This window comes from Haliotis rufescens, unplaced genomic scaffold, assembly GCF_023055435.1.
Source record: "Haliotis rufescens isolate VD_foot unplaced genomic scaffold, xgHalRufe1.0.p SCAF_1, whole genome shotgun sequence".
Taxonomy (NCBI): Eukaryota; Metazoa; Mollusca; class Gastropoda; order Lepetellida; family Haliotidae; genus Haliotis; species Haliotis rufescens.
The window spans coordinates 12667304-12682925 of record NW_025963779.1 but is presented as its reverse complement, the minus strand read 5'-3'; the positions used below and the strand labels follow the sequence as shown (position 1 = coordinate 12682925).

At 39.4% G+C, this 15622-nt stretch overlaps 1 protein-coding gene across 1 annotated transcript in view; it reads left to right on the top strand.

The window, feature by feature from the left end:
• The window catches only part of LOC124148082 (cubilin-like), a 33628-nt gene extending 18006 nt beyond the window's left edge, over positions 1-15622 (top strand). The window contains exons 11-26 of the mRNA XM_046519023.2: positions 368-461; positions 934-1055; positions 1513-1656; positions 2312-2402; positions 2549-2679; positions 3327-3509; positions 3828-3918; positions 5243-5370; positions 5809-5958; positions 6454-6523; positions 9059-9189; positions 9584-9730; positions 11643-11733; positions 12141-12265; positions 12494-12664; positions 13309-15622. Of these exons, the coding sequence (XP_046374979.2) occupies positions 368-461; positions 934-1055; positions 1513-1656; positions 2312-2402; positions 2549-2679; positions 3327-3509; positions 3828-3918; positions 5243-5370; positions 5809-5958; positions 6454-6523; positions 9059-9189; positions 9584-9730; positions 11643-11733; positions 12141-12265; positions 12494-12664; positions 13309-13961 (2522 nt within the window). The 3' untranslated portion in view covers positions 13962-15622. The remainder of the gene's footprint in view (positions 1-367; positions 462-933; positions 1056-1512; positions 1657-2311; positions 2403-2548; positions 2680-3326; positions 3510-3827; positions 3919-5242; positions 5371-5808; positions 5959-6453; positions 6524-9058; positions 9190-9583; positions 9731-11642; positions 11734-12140; positions 12266-12493; positions 12665-13308) is intronic.

Genomic DNA, 15622 nt, shown 5'->3' with positions numbered 1-15622 from the left:
TATTCTAATCTGGATCTTGAAGGGCAGCTAAATATGGGAGGAAAACCCGAATTGATCCAGATCTTAGACCGTAACCACTGCGGTGAAACCTTCGAGAAAGGACATGGTACTGACGAACCTGGAAACAATCAAGTCGATTGTAAGCGAAAATGCACAGGGAAATCCGGCGCATTAGATGAGTGGGTCACCTGTGCCCCTTCTCTTGAGAATTGACCAATTGTTCAAAGGGAAATTCCGTTCAATTTAAGCCCCAGCCAAAGCAAAGCCCGTGTCATACCATAGGAGCAATTTATGTTTTACCCGTTTTGTTTGTGATAAATGTAGTATACATACGTATATGGTTCATACTCAGTAATCGACATTTCAGGCAACACATCTTCTGCCTCCTGTAATCAGACATTGACTGCAACTGGAACAGAACAGGTTCTTACATCCCCTGGATATCCACACATTTCACTCATGTAAGTTTCCGTTTTTTTGTCTTCCTTAACGCGAATCAATAATGTGTTTCAGTCCATTGACTGTCGTAGTACCCCATTATTTTGATGGAGATATGGCAAGTATAGTTTAAAATTCCTTAGTTTGTAGATGTGATGAAACACTGATTATGATATCTGGGTTGGCTTTGTTTCCAAACCAAATAATCTTAAGCAGGTCTTCAGTCATAATTCGTTTGTAATTATGATACGTTAAATGAGTTACCAGATGATTTCAATGTGAAAGGCACCGTACAGAGTTCACAGTAAATACCTTTTATTTGACGTTTTAAACTTTGATTGTAAGTTGGGTTCCATACAATGACTGTATAATGACAAGCTTAATACAACGTATGCACGGAATAATAGTGATACGAAAACATATAAATATCCCACTGTAGTTCATCTCACCTGTCTCTAGGACATGTATTACCAAAGTCTCCTTTCTTCGATACAGGTCACAAACCTGTTCCTACACTATAAGGGCACAAAGCGGTTATCATATCAGAGTGACCCTGAATGACCTGGATATTGAACGCGCCAGAGTCTGCCGATATGACAGCTTGGCAATATCAGACGGTAGGTAACGATATGATAAACAAATAGAAAAGGAACTATTAGGTCTGTGTGCATGTAATATCCTCTGTACATGTGTTACTGGTGTAAGAACATCTCCTCAAAGCATAGCCATTGACATTAACACTCTGCATAGTAACCCTGAAAACTTAAATACGAATCTTTCTGTTTTAATTATCATGCACGCACTTCCATACAACTTGCCCAGTAATGCAGTGAAGAACCAACATACTCCATTGTATTTAATATTTTAGTATGACAAAAGTGTTATCAATCCATCAGCGTTCTGAAATTATGTCCTATTGATTAAAATCCATTCAAAGCAAGCTTGGCAACAAGTCAAAAACGTTCGAAAAATAGTCCTGGCACCACCGTTATTTTCGAAGGCGTGTTCTCAATGTACAAAGTTTATGCTGAAGCGATTATCTGTCTTCAAGACCCTGTTGTTCGCTGTGCTTAGGTACGTCGACTCTGGATGAGTTATGGTGTGGGAAAAGTGCTGGAGAGGTTGTGAACAGTCAGAGGAACGACATCACAGTGACCTACAGTATAGATAACTCCAACAATGGACATGGTTTTTCCCTGAAGTACTCCGCAGTCAGAGGTAGGTTTCTCCTGCGAGCATGCAAGCTCGATACAATCGATAAACTGTACACTACTGCGAAGATAAAGTCATCGATCGGGATCGTGAGTCATTTGTTCAAAACAAAACAAACATCCACACGGCCGCGACCGTGCTCTGATCGGGTTGTCAGGCACGCTGACGTTGTTGAAGCATGCCATCGTATCCCAATTGCGTGGATCGATGCTCATAATATCAATCACTGGATTGTCTGGTCCAGACTCGATTATTTACAGACGGCCGTAATATGGCTGGAATGTTGCTGAGTGCGGCGTTAAACAAGTGAAACCATATGATAATTTTATCATACATCATGGTTTTAAATTGTATAAATGTATCTATTTGAAAGTGAATGCAATAATTTTCACCTTGTTACGGGTCTGATCATTTGGGGTGAAACGAAACATCATGAGGTTTCATACGATGATACCATATAAGATATGATTTTTGTCTGAATGATACAAATGATACACTTGCTAAAGTGAATTCCTTACTACTCGTTTTTGAACTCTCAGTCAAATATCGCCAAAGATGTTGCAATTAACTAGAAATAGCCGCTAGGAAGAAGTGTCCACGCAAACCGGAAAGATGTGACCCTTTTCTCCAAATAACACACTGTCATCTTCCACAAAAACAGAAACTGCAAGCAGCGTACAGACAATGACATTGCCCACACGAAGCACTCCACTCTACCTGTCTTCTCCTGGATTTGAAAAGCGATACCCTCGGTATGTGCATTATAATTATTCTTTCACTAAGCAAATATCGTAAATATATCCATTCTAACGAATTAAAAGATATATGCAGGATTTCATACATTTCATGTAAATCTTACAGTAAGTGTTATATTAATCCATTCCCTTGAATTTTGAAGAGGCATCACCTACACCTACATCTTAACTGCCGATCCTCGACAACAAATAAGATTGCGTGTAAAGGAATCGTATCTTCGTTACAACACAGCGAACGGAGCCTGTCTCAGCCAAAGGGTCAGGCTTTATGACGGTGAGACAAACCAGGCTTCACAAAACAGGTGTCATACTATTTTTATAATAATGATGATGATGATGATGATGATGATTCACAAAACAGGTGTCATATTATTTTTATAATAATGATGATGATGATGATGATGATGATAATATAAAAGCGACAAAACCCTTTCCATACATATCCCAAGCATTATAAACATAATACAAGCATAATAAGGCAAATTGTACTGAAAATATCAAGATTGCCTCTGAGCCTTACTCAAGGAGTTATGACATGTCTGATAACGTGTATACTAATCATTGAGTGAGTGAGTTTGCACCACTTTTGGCAGTATTCCTTCGTATCTGGGAGGGGTAATTGGAAATCGGCATCACACATTGTACTCATTTGAAATAGAACCCATGACTTTGGCGTGACGAGTGAACTCTTTAACCCCCAGAACACATGATCGTTTGAAAACCAGATTCATCCTGATTACGTTTCCAGGTTTGTATGCACCATACCTGCGTCGTAGGTTCTACTAAACTTGCCAACGTCTCAGGCCTGAATCACGTCAGGCTTTTCTCCCACATTAAGCTGACATGATGTGATATAACTGGAATACTGTCCAATTCGGCGAAAAGCCAAACTCGCTCAGTCAGTATAATATCATTTTACAGGCCCATCTTCAGCCAGTTTACAGTTAAAGTCTATGAACACAAGGCAATACGGCTGGTGTGCCTTGGACTTGCCAGTCTTCGTCAGCAGCAGCAACTACATGACCATGGCGTATAAAACATCCAATTCTGCAGACCATGCGAGAATTGGCTTTGTTCTAACGTATGAGCACGGGAACTTCAATGGTATGTTTATCACATATACAAATTTCAGTGTATGTATAATATCGACTCGTGCCGATAGAAACCTGTAACACATTATGTTACATATTTTGAATTAGGAATTTGAAACACATATATTGGTGAGTTTATAAACTTACAACAACATGTGATTCGTTCGATCAGCCTTTACCCCGAAGGAAAATCGTGACGGCATCACTAACTCTATTTTGCGAACCATCTTTATATTTGTTTATGCAGGTTTAATTGCACATTTGTTTGTGGCATCAATATTTGTATTATGTACGCGATTGGTATTAAATGACATTAACTTCATTATACCAGATATGTATCCATATACGTGTGGCGGAATATACCTGGCTTCATCACAGGGGACCGCAATCACCTCACCAAACTACCCACAGAACTACGACAGGTAAGACAGATATTAATCGAAAATAAAGAATTGACTTTAGTTCTGCCCCCTAAAATAAAACAAAGCATTCTTAAAACCTGTATTTTTTAAGTCAAAAACATTTTTGATCACAATTAGGTGACATAGATATGCATGTGTCAAAAAGGATACAACATATACTCTTCTAACAAACATATGTATTTAATACTGATGAGGATCATTTATTAGCACTGAGGAAACTATTGTTGGTTTGTTGTTTAACGCCGCACTCAGCAATATTCCAGCTATATGACGGCGGTCTGTAACTAATAGAGTCTGGACCAGACAAACCAGTGATTAATATCATGAGCATCGATCCACGCAAATGGTATGGTATGGTATGGTTTGTTGTTTAACGCCGCACTCAGCAATATTACAGCTATATGACGGCGGTCTGTAACTAATCGAGTCTGGACCAGACAAACCAGTGATTAATATCATGAGCATCGATCCACGCAATTGGGATCGATGACATGCATCAACCAAGTCAGCGAGTCTGACCACCCGATCCCGTTAGTCGCCTTTTACGACAAGCATAGTGGCCTTTTACGGCAAGCATGGGTTGCTGAAGACCTATTCTACCCTGGAATCTTCACGGGTCCCACGCAGTTGGGATCGATGACATGCATAACCAAGTCAGCGAGCCTGACCACCCGATCCCGTTAGTCGCCTTTTACGACAAGCATCGTCGCCTTTTACGGCAAGCATGGGTTGCTGAAGACCTATTCTACCCTGGAATCTTCACGGGTCCCACGCAATTGGGATCGATGACATGCATAAACCAAGTCAGCGAGCCTGACCACCCGATCCCGTTAGTCGCCTTTTACGATAAGCATAGTCGCCTTTTACGGCAAACATGGGTTGCTGAAGACCTCTTCTACCCCGGAATCTTCACGGGTCTTGAGGGAACTGATACAGGTGAAATCATTTCTGTAATTCTGACTGAGCATTATAGGTTTGCTTTTGATGTTGATTGGCTAGATTGAAGGATCGGAGGTGTTAACTTTATAGTTTGCGAAGATTCCATTAGCAGCATGACTTCATTTCGGCGCAATATTGAGAATAGTTGAAGATGACGTCATAGCGACAAGGCTCGAAACGACTTCCTAAAAGCTAATCCACTCGGGATAGATAATTCCTCGTTAATTATCCCCAGTTCTAGGTCGTTATATCACGAACACTTGGTGTCTTCACATTCATGTTATGTTATGTTTCATTACTATTTTGCCTTTTCGCCCAATGGAATATGTTTTAGCATATGTTTCTCTGGCTTTGGCGTTTTATACATATTTGATAATACTTTCAGTAACTTGATCTGCAAGTGGATCATTTGGGCGGCTTCGAATACGACCGAGATCAGACTTGCTGGCAACTTCTCCCTTGTGGGCGGCATTGGTGCTAACTGTGGTGGAGATTATCTGACCGTGTACGATGGTGCGTCCGTGTGACCATAGTAATCTAAATATACTTTCTGTAATTAGGCTGCATTGGGGGGACCCGTGAAGATCCGGGGTAGAATACGTCTTCAGCAACCCATACTTGCCGTAAAAGGCGACTATGCTTGTCGTAAAAGGCGACTAACGGGATCGGGTAGTCAGGCTCGCTGACTTGGTTGATGCATTTCATCGATCCCAATTGCGTGGATCGATGCTCATGATGTCAATCACTGGATTGTCTGGTCCAGACTCGAATATTTTACAGACCGCCGTCATATAGCTGGAATATTGCTGAGTGCGGCGTTAAAAACCAACCAACCATCCAACTGCATTGAGGGCACACGTTTCCCAGCCTCTCGCAAAGATTTAAGACAATGTTTCACGTGTCATTCATGAAAATATATAAGGATGTAAATATCCAACATATGTTTTTCAGGGGCCGCGGAACCAACTAACTTTTTGAGCAAGTTGTGTGGGACAAGCTCTGATACTCTTCAGTCGACCGGGAACCTTCTTACTATTGTCATGAAAACTGATTCAGGCTACAACGGGAAAGGATTTAGGTTCTTGTTTTACGAAACTACAGGTACAACAAGAAGTGGCATTTCCTTGGTTCTTGAATGGTGTATTTGAACATTTGATAACAAATTTGTTGACCTTATTGTTGTCCGGTAAATTGAAATTATAAACAATACAGCAAACCGATGTATAATGTTTTTGTTGATTCTTCAGTATCATATATTTTCATTACCAACAGTTGATACAATAAAACGTCATTTAGTAACATATAGGTCGGTGGTGCTAGATATAAAATTGGGCACAAAGGTAGTCCAGTTTTCGGTAATCGCTTTGCTGGTACGAATCCCTCAGGTATACCTAAAACCAATGATGGTGGATTTGAATCCGTCTCTGTGCGCGTGCTTGCGTGCGTCTTGGGGGTAGAATGGGGGTTTGAGGCAAAATTCAGTCAGTGCACTATCTGTAATAGCACTTCATGTGTACGCCAACAGTTTCAAAGCGTCGTCTCGTGTAGCTTTGGGGGCACTAAAATTATTTTCTTCAATAAGGTTCAATTTTTCAGATCCCCTTCCATGTGGTGGCTCTCTGGCGGCGTCGTTGACGAATTCTTACCTCCGACAAAGGATTCGCCCGTAAGTGTTTGCACAGACTTGAGGTACAATTTGGCAAATAAGTGGGAGGGCGGCAAGATGACACTGTGGCTTGAGTTCTTCAACGTTGTGTATGTTGGTAACGAATCATATATACTGAACAACAAAAGTTCCTGTGACATTGAATAAGATTTAATGCAAAGTTATGTTTTTTACCAAATCTTAAACTATTTCGGTTTGCAACAGATAAAAGACTCCTGAAAGTTTTCCAATGGTTTAATTTGCCATGCTTACTTCAGAAAAAGCGTGATTTCATAAAAAAACCATGAACATGCCAAAATGTCCATTTACAAATCAATAGCGCGTTTGTCCACCTTTGGTTGCGATGCAAGCAACAAATCTTCGTCTCATGGAATGGAATGAGTCTCATGGAATGAGTCCTGTGGGATATCTGTCCATATGTGCCGGAGCATGCATCTCATCCCACATGTGCTCGATTGGTGAGAGACCAGGGGAGCGAGCCGGCCAGAGGATGACATTCACGTTGTTTTGTTGAAGAAAATCCCGAACAAGTCGAGCATTATGAGGCCGGGCGTTGCCATGTTGAAAGGTAATGCCTGGGCCATGACGACGCAAAAACGGTAGAACAACGGGGCCGATGATCTCGTCGCGGTAGCGCTGTTCATTGAGGTTTCCCTCTACCACAATCAAACAGGTCCACTGTCTTGCTGTAATCCCACCCCATACCATAACGCTGCCGCCCCAGAACCGATCTTCTTCCATGACACAATGATTGACGTAACGTTCACCTCGACGTCGGTACACTCGAATCCGTCCATCTCTGTGGCTGAGGTGAAAACGAGACTCGTCAGTGAATAGAACTTGTCCCCACTGCATGGCCGTCCAGAGTAGATGCTGTCTGCACCACTGTAGACGTGCTTGACGGTGGTTTCCTGTCAAAATGGGACGTCTGGCGGGTCTTCTAGATCTGGCGACAATCCCTGCACATCTGAGGCGACGACGTACGGTTTGTGAAGATATTCGTCGAAGGCCAGGGATGTTGCTGGTTGGAATCGATTTCGTAGGTGTGTTCTTCGAATCGAGTTGTCTTGTTGATTATTGGTTACGCGTGCCCTTCAACTCCGAGGATGATCTTTGACTGCATTCGTCTGTTGCCAACGCTGCCATTACCACCAAATGGTGTTTCTGTGGACGTTAAATTGTCTTGCAACATCACGTTGACTCGATCCTGCTTCAAGCATACCATTGGCTCGCAGACGCTCATTTTCGGACAGGCGTGGCATTTAGTAATGTTGAATAATTGCGTAATTTTGTTGTTTTTCTGAGTGGTTGTTGTCAGCACGATGCTTAACAATGCATATGGAATCCCGTTAACGCACATGTTTTATACCCATTCTTGGATAGTGAAATGTATGGGGCTTGCATAAAAGTCAACTTTTGAATGGAATGCATTCTTTTCTATGGCAGTGGCGTTTTTGTGACTTGATTCCATTCATGTACTACAATATTGAAAGCCAAACTTTACTTGGTTGAAAAATACACTATAATATTGGTGTCACAGGAACTGTTGTTGTTGAGTATATATGGACATATTCTCGGTTTAGTAATTATACCTTAAAGCAAGGTTTATAACTGTTGTGAACTTCGAGAGCCAACAGTTGTATTAACTATATCCTCGTTGGAATTCAGGGGAAGAACTGTTACCAAGCAACCAAAACTTGTCATACCAGGCGATAAATCAGATCGAAAGGTCAAACTGGGTTGATTGCGTGTCACTATACCTCGATGACGTTGGAATTTGCTTATAATACCAATCACTGGTTTATCAGGTCCAGATTTGATTATCTACAGATTACTGTCGTCTTCTTGGAAAAATGCAAACTGCAGCGTTACAATACAAACAATAAAAACATATTTCTCGGGCGGCTGTGTTGACTAGTAGTTCACGCTCGACTCTACGCTGAAGACCAAGTCCTACACGTAGAATTACACTAACTCAATTCAATATATGGTTTTGACGAAACACCCCATTTTCCCGGGGCAAGGGAGTTATCTGACTGTAAAAGTCCAGTTTCCACCCTTTCCGAACTAGGGTAGAGTTATGGAGTTATATTTTTGGTTGACCAAAGAGTCCATGCATAGTATAATCGACGAAATCGACATCCGGTTAATAAAAACGTTGCAAATACCGTGCAGATATCGGTCGATTGAAGGATTTAGAAAGTGTACAGTCAACTGAGCGTCGACAGATATTTTTTTAATCAAGGAACTCAAGTGATTTGATGCATTTCCCGAGGTGAGACACGTTTATTTACAATATAGATCTTGATTATCGATCAGATCATCTTGACTGGGAGCCGCCAGTTTGCATGAATCAAATGCAAGTGATATGAGAGGTGGAATCCGAGGTACATAGAAGGGACATAACTCTTAATAGCCACTGTTAGCGGTACGATCAAGCCACGTGGAAACTAGACTTCCACAGTTAACTCCCTGGCCTCGGGAATATAGACTCACCTTTTCATGATCAAAATAAGTCTTATTTCTTTGTTGCAGAAACACTTCATGTGAATGGGTATTTACAAGAGAATCAAACGATACCTACATCAAACTTAAACTGTTAAGTTATGATATCGGGATGCGGAACAACGGCACGTGTGGCGCGGATCATGTAGCAATATATGATGGTAATATAGCATGATAATATACTTTGTCCCCTCAACTAATTGTGTTTCCATGTTATCCCCCATGAGATATGCGCACCAGTAAAATGGGGTAAAATGTTGCTATTGAAACCTAATTGGTTACATCTTGGTCTTTCTTGACAAGTGCTTAGTTGTACACACAGACGGAAGATTGGTTAATCGGTGAAGTCTTATGATCATCAACATAATCATTTTTATTTTTTATCGTTCAATATTACTTCTTTGACCCCTTCCTGACTTAAGTAACTTTTGATTTGGTGTATATGTATTAGCATCAACCTTGAGAAGAATGACTGCCATCACCTTCCCGTCACATATGATTCTTCTACATCCAAACCTTGTCGTATCAGTTATTATTTTTTTCTTTTGCATGCAGGTAACTCTGAAGCAAGTACCCGTATCGCTTTATTGTGTGGATACAGGTCAGTTGCAACTTTCGTTGGAACTGGTGGTCAGATGATGGTCAAGCTGGTGACAGGAGCGTCCCCTGTAGGATATGGCTTCAATATAGAATACAGCTCATGTAAGTTTATTACATGGTTTTGAATATTTCCGAAATATTGGGAGATGTGAAAATATGAACTTGAATGTATTTTTAATAACACTACGAGGTACGATGATCCATGCAACGCAATATACATTATTGTAACGTCATATCAAGAATTGGGAGAAGAAATGAAGTATGTAACAGTACAAGTAATATATATGAAGAATGTACAAAATGTAAATATTATTCCTCTGAAATTGTGATTGTGTTATTTTAAAAGAGAGGTATATTCATTTTGACTCTAATTGATAATCTTGATATTAAAACGTATGTTTAAATAAAGATGATGGAAGGCCATGAGATGCTCGCATGTTTCTTATTGCAGATAAGGGTGATATTGACGAAGTAAAGTACTGTTATAGATCTTTTAAAGTATTTTTATAACATTAATAATATCTTGAACACGCTGAGACAATATCAATATCTCATATGCCTATTTTCACAACAATCATAGGGAATACCTTACCGAGAAACCAGTTCGGGTATTTACAATGACAAAACAAATGTCAGTGAGAAATGAAACAAAGGCGATGTTTGTTTTATTAGAGAAAACAGGAAATATTAACTTGTATCTTGATTGCATGTTATCGGCATTAATTTTGGTAGAGTGACTGCCTCGACTTTTATATATGGTTCGGAAATTGAGGATTTGAAAATGCAAACCTTGAAGGAGTACATTTACAATTTCTTAAAATTGCAGCTGGTATATTTGCTATAAAAGAATAAACGCATTATCACATTTTGGCATAAACTCGCAACAAATAAGGATGTCCTAAACATTTCATACCAGCTTAACATCTCAATGGACCCATGTTTTTTGGTGAAAAACATACTAAATGATTGTTGTCTTACCGAATTCGAATTGTTTAATAACCCGTTAATATGTTCTGCACTGTTGCTGGTTTCAAAGGTGGAAGAAGTAATAAACGGTCAATATCTGAAAAACTGACACAGCTCTATCACGGAAAGTGTAGTGGTCTGATACTACCAACAATTTAAAGAAAATTTTACCTTTTGAGAAATATCTCTTCCCACCAAAATATATACCTTAGAATATTCTCAAATTCAAAAGTCATAAACAACACTTTCCCACTGAATAGTACTATGCACAATGTGGCCTTTTACCATAAAGAACTACATTCATTTATTTTCAAGTGCTGCGTGAGTTTGTAAATAAATGAATAAATACATTATAAGAAATCCGTTTTGTCTTTCCCCCAAACTTATATAGGGGTGATAGGTAGTTATTAGCAGTCAGTGAATCATGAAACATGTGTATTGTAACAGTAGTCATCATAGAGGGACACCTATTTCAGAATCTTCGAATTTTTCTGAAGAAAATCAAAACCACTTATTAAATTATTAATTCATTCAATCAATATTAGTCATCCTCTTATATGTTCTCTTAATCGACATACTTTTAATAATAAAACATGTTGCACTTACGGAGATATTGACGTTTTCCAAATTATGAGTGTTAGTGCTTCGCACTTCATTATGATCGTATAAATAGTTCTAGACACATCATATGTACAAGTATTCTGTGAATTTTTCTTATATCTTTCATCTTTTTTTATTTCTCTACATGTTTAGATCTGAGTATGATGGGCAATTGCACTGTAGGAAAAGTATATTTAACATATGAATAGTTTACACGAAGTTGAATAATGAACACATAGCATGAGGATAAAATACAAACGTATAGGGTGGTCATTTTGTGCCGGAAACAAATATCGTTGGTTCGAATTCCAGTTTCGTCCTGAATATATTTCTTGGGGATTTAACTGAAATACTGTTCAGAGCGGTGTTTCATGAAACTCAAAAACGCGCATCTTTGGTACCAGTACGTTTCATCCTTGAGCTTGTATCAGTACTTCCTTGATTTCAGCGGCCGCAGAAAGATGTTCCACAAAGGATCGCAGGGCTACAGGACTTGTGGCTTACCTTCAATCTCCCTCATATCCCAATCAATATGAATCGTAAGTATTCTAGGTGTGTATGTGGGTACAATTTTATTGAAGTAATGACTGTTCACGCCGCACTCAGCAATACAGCTGTATAACGGCGGCCTGTAAATGATCCAAACGAGTCAAGGTAGCAAACATTACAGAATCATGCACATACTTCTGTGTTTTTTTTCCTAGGCAGGGGTGGAAAACGGACTTTTATATTCAGTTAACCTCTGGAAGATACTCATCGTATAACTTTTCATGACCGCAACACTCATGTAAATATCACGTTTTGTCAGGACTTTCAAGGAGAAAACCAAACATCCTTTGTTTATTCATACAATGACGACGTATGTGTCCATTTAATGAAGTCCAACCTTCAGTTTCACAGCATTTGTGACATTTTCGGGTTAATTACTTGTTATTATGTTCCTCAGGAATCTTCGCTGCACATGGCTCATCGACACTGGCAAAGCGGACTATATAGTTATGTTTAACATCCTGCTAGCAAGTATTGTCTACTCGGACGGCTGTAAGGATGACTATCTGGCAGCCTATGACGGTGGGTGTCGTTGCGCTATGCCAAAATTACACATGAAGACGTGCGATGTAAACTATAAAAAAAACACCATAAACACCAACGCGTATGCCGACGGATATATTTAAATGTATCTTTTAAATTTAACGGCACTTTCTTGTATTGGCGCATACATGAATGATGTCCCATAAATAAAGTGCAATATGTTACAGTGTCTTAGGTTCTATGGACTTGCTATAATTCTATGCACAGGCATGTCCGAGGCAAGCAGCGTCCAGTTGGGTAAATGGTGTCAGAGCGTTGACAGAACAGAGACACAACATTCAACTCAACAATATGTGACCATTGTCTTTCACACAAACGAAGATGTGTCCGGTGGTGGCTTCAGGCTGAGTTACTGGAGAGATGCCAAAGCCATAGAAGGTACGCAGTAAACACATTCACAAACATCAAATTACTCGGAGTTTCAATGCAATGACATGTGCCAGGATACCATGATGCCTCATGCGTCTGTTGTTTTGATTGATGACCCTCTTGGAAAAAAACAGAACAAAGTTATATAACTCATTGCAAAGGATGTATGACAAGGAATATGTCTGGACAACTAGATTTACGTGATTTAACAAAACGATGTATGATTAAATAGTAGTCCTTAAAACCCCTTCAACCCTGCTATTGTTGAATGTAGAGTCAAGTGAATTTTCCAATATCTCAGAATAAGCAGGATTGCGACTTAAGATTTTTTTCTACAGGAGAAGGTAGAGACAGAGCAATCCTGTGGTGAAACATCTGTCTTGGGTCAGGATCTTGTACACAGTTATATTTACTCCTGCAGGCGATAGTTATGTCTAACCCTATTCACCCGTTAATCCTAAACTCAACTGATCACGCGATACGTACGTAATTTACCATGTTTAACAACTTTCATGAACACTTATTTCAATACCTGACACCACTGATGTGTTGGACCAACACATGCATTTGTGTTCGGCGTATTCTAATTTATATTGATAAAAGGGATTTTTTGTAAGTTTAGCCTCATTTACATTTTGTATAATATATTTCAGGTGGCTCTGGAGCTCTTGGTACAAACGTTGGAGCAATTGTTGGAGGGATCTTTGGTGGCCTCATACTTTTGGCTGTCGTCATCGTCGTCATCGTCTGTGTGGTCAAAAGGCCTCTGTCCAAAGGTGCGAACAGTTCCTATGGAGGAGGTCAAGCCGCTCCTGCCGTGACGTACCAGCCACAGCGTGCAACTGCGTATATGCATCCACCGTCCACTAGTCCTAATGCATATGCTTACGACAATCGAACGTACAATGCAATACCGCATGACCATTTCCCTCAATATAACGCGCATCCAAAACACCAAGGATCAAACTACAAAGTTCAGGATCATGAGTATTCTCAACCAGGACCTGTTCATGATCATGAATATGCTCATTTAGGACATGTTCAAGGGCATGATTATTCTCGGGCAGGGCCTAATCAAGCAAATACATATTCTCAGCCACGGCCTGTTGAGCGGGATGAATATTCTCAGGCAGGGCCTTTTGATCGGGATGAATATTCTCAGTCAGGGCCTGTTGAGAGGGATGAATATTCTCAGTCAGGGCCTGTTCAACAAAATGGGTATTCACAGGCAATACACATGAGCCCTCCGAGATATGACGACATACAATCAGCGGGCAACAACGATCTGAGTGTCTCTTACATTTGAGTCTTCATCAAATCTAAAGCAGAAAAAACACTCCTGGTGTATTCTGATACGAGCTGTATCTGAAGATGACATTTAGTTATAATGTGAACACATATATACACCCAGGAACATTTGACTGTAAAACACACATGTGCATCTATGTGACCAGGAGATTTTAAACCCAAAAGAACAACTTGTACATTAGCCAAAATAGTTCATATTTGTCGGACAAGAGGTGTTATATTTTTATCATCATATGTTTTGTAATTGTCAACCTCGGTTGTAAACATTCGAGTCCTTCAGTTTTCGCCCACGTTCCCGAAATCGTTTTTAATTTTATAACTGTTTGAGATATTACTATTTATTTGCATACATTTTGTGTAAAATATATGTATATTATTCTTGTAATTAAATGTATCATCTTAATATTTAACAGCTATGGTTGGTTCCAGTGATCGGCTGAAGTAGTCTCTCGATCTACTGGTGCTCAGTCTTCAAAAGTAGCTCAGTTCATTCCGAAATTAGTTTATGGTTTAAATCCAATAAAACAAAACTTTTTCTTCTAGAATACTTACGTAAACACTTTGCTCGAAATATTACTTGGTATATTACATCCATCTAAATTACTGTCATTTCATATATTTGGTGTTTAATCGCATTCTTCTCGCTCGAGCTATTGGCGTCGTCTGCTACATGTATTTCCGGAAGTGACGTCAGCTGCAGAAATAACAGACTCAACGTAAGTTGTTTGGCCGAGCGAATTTACAGTATAGATTCCATGGACGTTTATTATAGTTTTTTTAATTATAATAATTACATTAGTGCATCGTAATTATTATTTTAATTTATATTGTCTGTTCTGCTCGATTATTTACACACCGCCGTCATATTGATGGGATATTGCTGAGTTGGTGTCAGACAATAAACAAACGTAATATTATGTATCAACTGTTACATAAACGGGTGAAATATCAACCAGTTTTCCCATCTACATGTGATAAATACTTGTATTATTTGTTATTAAACACGTGAAGCATCAATAGGTGATATTATCCAAGTTATAAATACATATATTGTTATTAACCGAGTGAAACATAAACCGACAAAGGAGACACAATTTATGGGTGAGCATAAACCGGTTTCCAACCTATGTTGTACATATAGAGAATCTCTCTCAAGTGTCTTTTGATATCAAATATATATTTTCCACAGTTGCTAAAAGTGGAGAAACTCCGAGGCTTGCCGGGGAGTTTTTTCCACTTTTATCAGCGAGTGTTGATATATTGATATCAGAAGACACGCGGGTGAAATTGTATTCATCATCCGACATCATTCTGCCAACCTTTTCAGTTTGTAGAAAGTAATAACAGTGTCTGAAGTGTAAAAAGTACTGCTAACAGCTTCAGTAGCAGAGCCATTAGTGGTGTCATTTGATTGTGACGTCATGGTAACCAGGAATGTCACTATGGTCTACAAATCATTGTGATGCAATTTCATTGCAGCGATATCTACAATGTAGCTATCGCATGATCTCACCCAAGCGATATCTCACGTGGGAGCCAGTTTGGGATGATAAATATGTGTTATGCATCAGCTATTAGTAACCGAGTGTTCCTTTGCATCCATGTTAATAATAAATATATGTACTATGTATCAACTGTTTTTAAACTAGTGAAACATCA